General features: G+C 40.0%; 1 protein-coding gene across 1 annotated transcript in view; it reads left to right on the top strand.

The window, feature by feature from the left end:
• Window positions 1-5,288, top strand: part of LOC104527835 (ankyrin-3-like) — a 25,507-nt gene extending 20,219 nt beyond the window's left edge. Inside the window, exon 8 of the mRNA XM_010171653.2 lies at window positions 4,985-5,288. Within this exon, the coding sequence (XP_010169955.2) occupies window positions 4,985-5,134 (150 nt within the window). The 3' untranslated portion in view covers window positions 5,135-5,288. The remainder of the gene's footprint in view (window positions 1-4,984) is intronic.
• Window positions 5,289-9,488: the final 4,200 nt, after the last annotated feature.

Genomic DNA, 9,488 nt, shown 5'->3' with positions numbered 1-9,488 from the left:
CCTAAGAACCTCTAATGATGGAGGGATTTTCCAGACTGTACAGGAAATTTCTGCTTTAGTGGTCTGGATATTTTCAGCTTCTGTTTTTTTTCACACATTCTTTGTCAATATTAAGCTCTACCCAGAGTCTACTTTCACTTGAGAACTGAGAAGGAAAATCTTACTAAATTACAAATTAATCTGAACATTTTGGTAAGAAACTGTGGGGTTTGGTGTTTTTTTTTTAAAAAAAGTGAATTTTTTGTAATAAAAACTACACTCCATTGAGGGTCTGGGAGGAGAGCTCAGGGGTGGAGGTAAGCTCTCTCATTGGTAGCGAAGAGAAATATCAAGCCTCTGATGCTTGCAATGGATCTTCATGGTCCCTCTGTGATCTGCCAGACAATCAGCATTTAAAACAATGCAACACATGACTAGGAAAGGTTTACCTTTTTTTTGTGTGCTTTTTTTTAAAGCTACACTTCAGAGCCCAATATGGTACTGTAAGTGCAAACATTTACTTTTCTTGTTTATTATTACCATCCTTATGCTTGTAAACTCAGACTGTCTGATGGGAGAAAGAGGCAATCCCATAGGACAGCATAGCATACCAGAAACCAGGGGGAATTCTTCATTTTCGAAATGCATCAAATTGAAACTATAAGTTGTACCATGTTTGCACTCTGTCAGTTTTAATTTTTTCCCTATTTTTTTTCTGACTTCCTAACCAATTGTGTTACTATATTACCTATTTGTAATAGGATGGAGTAATTCTGACTGTGATGGATAATGCCATGTGTCAGAGGGGAGCTGATCTCATTTCAGATGGGAAATGTAGGTGGCTTTTTGCTCAGCACAGCATAATTCAAAGGTTTTTTTAATTTTCTTGTGAAGCTGTAGATAGAGAGATGCAGCTGAGAGGGCTTAGTGCGTCCTCTGATCAGACGCAAGCAAAAGCCACTGAATGGAAAAGCAGGTCACTCTTCACCCATCGTATTTCTGGATGTTGTGAGACTCCGAAGGAAAGCACAGGCCCTGTGTGAGAGAGTGGTGGCTGCAGCAGGCAATGGGGAGGTATAAAGGGAACACAGCCATCCACAATGTTGTGAGGTATAGAAAAATATTGCATGCATCTAATCTGTCACACTTTGAGCTATGTACAATTTCAGAGTACTTCAGGTCATGTACCCCAGGAAATCTGCCAAGGGGTAGAGTAAAGACTATGTGCTAGTTCATAATCCTGTGAGCATTTGTTGCATAGTTTTAGGTTGCTATTCCCACAAGTTCTGTTTCATATTCCCTTGTAGAATTTGTTAACTCTCAAGCTGAATGACAAGTTGGATCTCGGTGTCAAGGGGTCTACCTGAGACATTATCTAGCATTTGATATTTCAGCAGTGAGGGCAAGAATCATTCCAACAGACATTCTAGATGTGAACCACATCTTTTAATGGCAATTTTTGGAAGATATTTAAGCTTTATTACTGCAGGAAAACATCTTCAAAAGTTTCTTGATTTACTATTCTATCTTAAGAACAAAGGGAGAAATTTATAGAAGATCAAACATATAAAAATAGAATGAAAAAGACAGCAGATGCTGTTGATTTACTGAAGAATTCAGAACCTTACATTTGGTGGCTATATTGTTTACTGATACCACAGTTTTGGTATTAATAACCTACACCCAAGCTGCACGTATTATGAAGCTTTTTTTAGCTCTGCTTTCTTGTGACAAGTACAAACAACTAAATTTTGAGTTGCTTGCTTTACATTTTGTCATCAGAAACATTAATTATGATGTCTGAGGTTTATTGACTTCTCAGTTCACTTTCTTGTCAGATAAGAGGTGGGAAGGGTCCATATGTGTGGTATGTCTAGGTATAATTCTTTAAGCCTCAGAACAACACAGTATTGACCAAGTGACCTGTTCAGGAGTCAGAACTCTCAGCCAGCAGAATTATTACTTTATAGCATTCTCTACCAGTAAAAGCTCAAATAGTTAAATGGCAAAATTAAATTCTGAATAGAGACCTACCCACTCTCTTTTTTCTCCTTCATTGCTCCACAGTGTTTCCCTGAGCTGTTAGGGCTGAATAAGGCTAAACATATTTTTTCTTCTTTTTTTCTTAATTCTTTTTGTGAACTGTCTGAATAGGTTAGTAGAATATGACAAAAACTGCATCCTTCTTCCCAGAGAGTGAGTGCTGCAGTGTTCTTTTCCCAGGAAAGGGGGACTGAGTTTGATCATCCATAAGGATAGATATTTCACTGAGCATGTAGGGTTTCATTTGCTCGATTCCTCCTGCTCAATTCTTTATTTCAAGGTAGCTGTGTGTAGTTGGTTTTCCTAAAAAACTATGTCTGTAGTGATCACAGTCTTTCATCTCTTCCTAATGTGAACTTGCTGCCTATTTTCAACCAAATGTAACTCAAGGTTTCAAGATCCTAGACACATTAAATTTGTATGTATTTCATAAAGAGAGGTGGTCAAATGGAGGAAAGATGGCCTGCTAGCTCTCCAGCTTGCACAAGAGAGCTCAGTCCTTATTAGGTGCTGGAGAATTTCCCCATGTTCCCAGCCAGTGTGTTTGTCCCCTCTCAGAAGCTGACACAGCTGCACAGGGGACAGGTCTTGATAGTTTCAGTACTAACCAGAAATACGAAGGTCATTTGAACAGAACTCCTTTTTGACCATGAAAACATATTTATTTTTTTTTCCACCTGTTGCAAGCAAACAATGTGACCTAAACCTTAACTATGAAGTGGAAGACATACCTTTTGGAGTTGAGGTGTGTATCTGCCACTACTCATTTATCCACTCTAGAATCTAGGTGTATCTACTAGTCTGTGTATCAAACAGTAAATTATTAGTAGTAATGTATTAATAGGGCACTAAGATCTATTTGATTGAGTTAACCTCTTTGCCTATCATCCCCAGCAAGTAGAAAAAGGTAGTCCTTCAGTCTAAATTACCTGCAGTACCCTTTACTTGAAGACATGGAAGTTATTTCCTTTACTGTTTTTTCTGAGGAAAGCAGAATTTATCTCTCTTTCTCCCTCTGACCTTGGTAACATATTTCCGCCTGGGAAGAAAGGAAAAGCAGAAAGTATCTCCTCATGGTTTTAAATGGCTTTAAACTGAAATTTAATTAAATTTCAGTTTAAAGCCATTAAATTAATGGCTTTAAACTGAAAGAGGGTAGGTTTAGATTAGATATTAGGAAGAAGTTCTTTAGTGTGAGGGTGGTGAGACACTGGAACAGGTTGCCCAAAGAGGTTGTAGATGCCCCCTCCCTGGAAGTGTTTAAGACCAGGGTGGATGAGGCTTTGAGTAACCTGATCTAGTGTAAGGTGTCCCTGCTCATGGCAGGGGGGTTGGAACTAGATGATCTTTAAGGTCCCTTCCAACCCAAACCATTCTATGATTCTATGATTCTATGGTTGTGTTTTCCCTCTTTTTTCTGTCCTATTTGTGGCTGATACAGTAGTATACTGACCCTGTATTACATCCAGTGTCAACTCCCAGTCAACTAGAATTAGTTCTCTTTGCAAAACCACAAAAGCAATCACACCACTTTGCATGTCTGGAAGCACTAGGTATGGCATACTTTTTGTTTAATGTGTGAAGCATTATTTTTGTTTTACTTCATTTTTTTTAAAGAAACAAGCCACCCTGGAAAAGTAGTCACTTTGACGGTCTAATGATCACTAATATTGGAGAAAGAAGATCTGTCATTTCATCTTGCTAAAATGTATTTTACCTCTGTGATAATATTAATTAGTACTTTCTAGTAGCTATGCGTTAGCTTAATAGTGAAATTGTGTGTAAATGAAAATGTCGCGTACTGGATTAGGTACTTGGCATTATTATTAAGCTGTGAGTCAGCTTGTCACATCTGAGAGAGGATCTTTTTTCAGTGCTGGTTTTCTATGACTCCACTCACCTGCAGTTTTGAGGAAGCACTATTAAACGGTCTGTTGGCCAGGCAAGACACTTGTACCACTCTGTAGCTATTCAAGGTGATGGGTGCCTTTCTGATTCAGTCAGCCATAGGACACATGCTCACTACAATTTACCGCTTTCTGCTCCTCTGTCACAGGGAAGCTGGTTTTACACAGCCAGCTGTTTGCGCTGCCCCTGAATACACAGAAATATGTTCTTTAAAATTCTGTTTGTCTTCATGCAGCATGCTCTACTTAAATCCTTTTATTTTTACTTGGCTCCATATGATCAAATGTATACAGGATGTGGCCTTCATAGACCACAAGATAAAGGATTCAGCAGAGCATGAAGAAACATCCTACATCTTGTTAAAAAAGTGTGTGTGTGCACGCACGCACTGGTTATGTAACTGTCCTCAATGCACAGCATTGCTGCGTGCTGCTGGCCTGCCAGGCCCCGCGTCGGGAGGCATACACACAAACTTACAGTCTCACTTGAAGTACAGTATTATGTCGATTAGAGGAACAAATAGGGTGGATAAAATTAGCAATGTAACTGAAACAAAGGTGCTTATAGTGCTTTCAGACTTTGTTGACAATATTCAGAAATAAATAACATTGGCATCTTGTTGCTTTTGAATTAAACTTACAGATATAACAGTTTTATTTATTTTCCATGGCTTCTATGAGGCCAATGAAGTTTTGAGGTATGAGTCCTTATCATTACATGCTCAGAAACAACCACAGCTGAATTAAATTGTTAGGGTTTAAGCGGTAAAATTGCATACTGTAACAAAAGCCTAGAACTGAGGCACAATCATATTTTCTTATAATTCCAAGCACAACTTGAATGTTTGTCTTCATAATATATATACCAAGGTATCAGGCCAGTAACTCACATATGTGGATAAAAACAGTTTCCCTTTGCTTTCATGCTCCCAGGGAAACAAAACTGTGTTATGCTTTAGCAAATTGGGCATAATTCATTTTGTGAGCAAACTGATCATGGAGTTCATGAAAGAAAGATATATGGATATTTATTTTCATGTTTTTTTCTTCCATAGAACGATATCACGCCGTTACATGTTGCATCAAAGAGGGGAAATGCAAATATGGTCAAACTCCTACTTGATCGAGGAGCTAAAATTGATGCCAAAACAAGGGTAAGCTTGAACGTGAATGCTGTGAGTGACTGTGTCAGTTCTTGCCTCTGACCTGTTAGTTGCTGTACAGCTTAAATAATTTATCTTCCTGGCAGGCTATTATTTTTATAAAAAGATTGCGGGATGATTCTAACAATTTACATCTCTTAAACCAGTGTGTGAAACACCACGTATGGCAAAGCTCATAACCAACAATTTTCCATGTTCTCTGTAGAATATTTAATTAGGAGCTCCTTCTAGCTGCTTGGGGGTAGAGGCAAGACAAGAACTCCATTCCAATATTTCAGAATTTGAATGCTAAAAGAATAACTGTGAACTGCAGTGTGTGTTTGCCTTTCATTATTCACAGGGCAATGTCACAGAGCACGATGTTGCTGATGAGTCTCAAGCAGCTCAGCCTTTGTCTGACTGGGTGCTTAGCTGCTGGCTAATGTCAGCCAATGTGCCAGGTGTAGTGACTGTTTCCATCAGGTCAACACCTGAGTTGAGGAGTTGTGTTCTTTTCTTTTACTTATGAAAATCCATGATCTGCTTCATTTTTTGTATCACAGACCCCAGGGTCAGACATTAGGATAATTTATGTAACTAAAAATACAGGCTGGGGTGGAAACAGGATCCAGGAAGAGGGCAGAAGCATTAATAGCGCTTGAGTCTGACAGAGCTTCCCAGCGAGGCAAAAGGCAACGGATGAGTGTGGTTCATGAAGTGGTGATTTGTTTTTTCTGGCTTCCCCCAGAGACTGTCTGTTTCCCCAAACACCCATCCTCTCCATAAATCAGAAGGGATTTGCATAACATTTCTTACTTGTTCTGTACACGTGCCAGTCATCATTGCACTTCTCTGGCATTACCAGAGGCATTGTTTTCTGGCAGTTAGTGACTCAGTGGAAGTTTTGCTCCCTGCGGCACTGACTCATCCTGGTAGGGGTTTACCAGCCTGTGGTCTGGGTGGTGTGTGGCTCTGCTGGAGACACTCAGAAATGAGCAGACAGCTGCATGATTGAGAAAAGGAAAGAGCAGCACTGGAGTCCTAGACATGGAATGGTCTTACAAAAATATAGGATGACAAAAGCTTCAGTCACATACTTTTGCAACAGCATCACCACTACTGAACGTATTGAAAGGCAAAGAGCAGCCAATACTGTCTTTTCTGATACAAGTATCAAGTCATGTCCAGTCAGAGCCCAGCCTTGTGGTGTTCTGCGAGGGACAGGTGCAGTTCCTGAATGCTCACGCAACTTGATAAACAGATGGGATTTGCACGTGAAAATAAGTGAGACTTCTGTTATCTCTCCTATAGAGATCTAGATAAGAGATGAACAGAATTTTTTTTTGTTTTATTAAAAATATTTTTTGTCTTGGACTCCATGATATTATTTAATACAAATGCTGGTTATGGAACACAAAATACCTCCTCAAAGGTGAATGTCAAAGGTTCTGTACCCATGCGAAAGGAGAAAAATTCTTGAAAATTACTTGCTTCTTTTGCTCAGAGGCAGAAATTCCTAGGCCTTTTGTTCTCCTTCATCAGGTCTGTAATTCACCTTCAAATGAGTATGCAGAAGATACTGTTTTGTGCTGTTGACTGAACACTAACAGAGCCAGGATTTGCTACTCTAACTCTTAGATGGGACAGATTTAGCTATTCAGCTGTCATTTTGTGATCTGTTCCATCTCTGTATAGGGTACTAGAAATAGGTGCCATGTAATATCTATTTTTCTTTTTCACAAGCATGCTCATTTTATACATAAATTCACATAAAAGCCTTTCCTGAGCATTAAATAAGTTGGGGTAATGATTTCTTTTCCTTAGCATTTGCGTTTGCTGCTGGCAGATGGTCCTGGAAACTGCAGTGCTAAAGTACTGCACAAAAGGTTAATGTGAAGGGCTAAATCCTTATCCTGTTTAGATTATTGTAAAAGTCATCCTAAAGACTCTCTATATTCTTTAGGACTAGGATGTGGTGAGCACCATGAATATTGTTGCACACCTGCAAACTGTAGTTAGGAGTTCAGATAATGAGTAAGCATATGAGGTTATTTCCAAAAATGATCTTACAACTATTTTGAGCCTCAGCAGTCTTTTTTTTTTTCCTCCTTTTAGTTAATGCTTATGTTGCATTGTTTATTTTAACCAGCTGTTCACCTTCTCTCTGTCTTTCATCTCTGTGTGGGATGTCTAGCAGCTGGTACCTGAGGCTTTGTACTCAATTCTTAAGGGTACTCCTCAAGAACTATATGCATCTTTTGTCCATCCAGGGAAGCTTCTATCATTCAGGTTTTTAACTAACATTCTAAGCAAAGACATATCAATGCCTCATGTAACATGTTTACTGAATGTTGCCCTAATTATTTTTTCTCTGTCTTAGAGAAAAGACTCTAAAAAATAAAGTTTAATTAGAGAGGTTGATTAAATTAGCTTGATTTGCTTTGGCTGTCTAATACTGTATATGCCAAAGTAAATTTGTGTCTGAAGCAGGCAGTAAGCATGTTTTAGCCTGGATTAACAATTAGTGTTTATAATCTTCATTTGACTGATTTTGCAGCTAAATAACAGGCCAGCACTCTTATCTGCATGAAAACATGTGGGATATGCTATTTTAAGATGCATCAGATCATATATAAGCTGCTCCAGAAATGTCACACGTATTAAGATACAGAATAACTATGAGAATAACACTGACTTGGCAATATAAGTGCATTTTGCATGTATAGAAGAACAAATCTCATTTATTGCCCTATTGAACAGAAGGGGCAGTTTGCAATAGCACCAATGAAGTGAAGAATTCAAGAGACTTGGAGCATGGAGGGACCGTGAGATACAGAGCCCCGCTAGGCTGAAGCATGTGCACGGAGACTGACTAAGCAGCGACGGGGAAGATGAACCCTGGAAGCAGCAGTAATTGCTCCCCTGGGAAGCACACCTTCTACCTTTGGCTCAGGGGAGTGGAGTGCCTGGCACACTCCTGCCAAGGCCATGGACAGGCTCTGGGATTTGGCTCAAAGTCTCTTGCTGAGTATTTGTGTCACAGTAAAGTTTTTACTGGATATTGTGCTTAATTTCATCACTCATAGACTGGGTTAGAAGCTGATGCTCTCTGATGTGAGAGTTGTGGTACTGAGGCTGCCATTGATTTGGGGTACAGCCCAGAGGACTGTGAGAGGGAAATGTAGGGCGGGCATTGGAAGGGAAGGGATAGCTGGGGAGTACAGGGAGGCTGGTTCATGCTTACTCGAGCTGCTCAGGAGTCTCTTAGAGAAACATGTGATGGCAGGGAAACACACTGCAGCGCAGGGAGGCTCAACTGCCTGCACCATCATCTGCAAACCTCAAGCTAGTTGTGGACCCCAATATAACAAAATCAGGGAGCTACACAGGTATCTGAGCCCCAGCAGGGACCAGAAAGAGTGCTTAGATCTAATTTAGGGGCGGGTGGGGTGTTTGAAATAAAAGCTAAAGAAAGAGCAGCAACCCCAGAGATTGGTGTGCAATGCTTATGGGAAGCTTGTGCCTAAGCAGAACTCCTCCTATTGTCCTCCTGGCTCTGCTGGAGCTGCTCTCAGGCTCTCTGGACGTATAGATAATACAGATGATATGATTTATCATGTCAGCGCATACTTGGAGAGTCCTTAATCTGCAGATTATTCTCATAATCATTTGTAATGGGTTTTTTGAGCCATTGCAGACTATCATATTAAGGCAAGTTTGCTTCCTAATACATGTAATATATTTTATGCTTCACATAGTATAGTCTATATGAACAGTAAATAAGCAACAAGAAAATCTACTGTCAAAATCAGTGAAGTCTTGCCAAGTTTAGAGCAGTCTCTTTTAATCTCAGTTTCTCTTTTTTTAAACAAAATATTTGTGATCTGTGTTTCAGATTGCCTCTGCACATTTCTTCATGACTTTTAGTGCCATATAGCAATTAACCAAGCCAGATGAATAGATGGTGTCTTTTCAGAATACAGATCTCTGCAGCTAAATGAGCTGTCTTCAAGTGTATTTGCTCTTTACAGTGGGAGTCCTGACATCGTCTTAACAACAGCTACACACCAGCTGTCCCAACAAGCACCTACGTTACATTGCAGTGTTGTGTCATGCCGTGTGATGCATCTGGTGGTGGTGACTGTTGTGTGGACTAGAACGAACTCTAGCTGGTGAAGCATGACTGCCTGCCACCTCCTGTGCCATAGGAACCTTGTCAGCCACAGGCACAAGCTGGGCAGGCTGGGGCAACATGAGAGGGTTGAGGCACTGTGCTCTGGGGAGCACTGGAGTATTTTTTAAGGGTCTAGTCTAGTGCATGAAGATGATCAAATGTTCTATGTGAGCTTGGTATGTACTACCTATGGTATGTTTGTGAAATGAATTGGGGGGTGTGGTGGGTTGACCCTGGCTAGAG

The sequence above is a fragment of the Antrostomus carolinensis genome, unplaced genomic scaffold (assembly GCF_000700745.2).
Source record: "Antrostomus carolinensis isolate BGI_N321 unplaced genomic scaffold, ASM70074v2 scaffold10727, whole genome shotgun sequence".
In the NCBI taxonomy this organism is placed as follows: Eukaryota; Metazoa; Chordata; class Aves; order Caprimulgiformes; family Caprimulgidae; genus Antrostomus; species Antrostomus carolinensis.
This window is presented reverse-complemented; position numbering and strand designations above follow the sequence as displayed.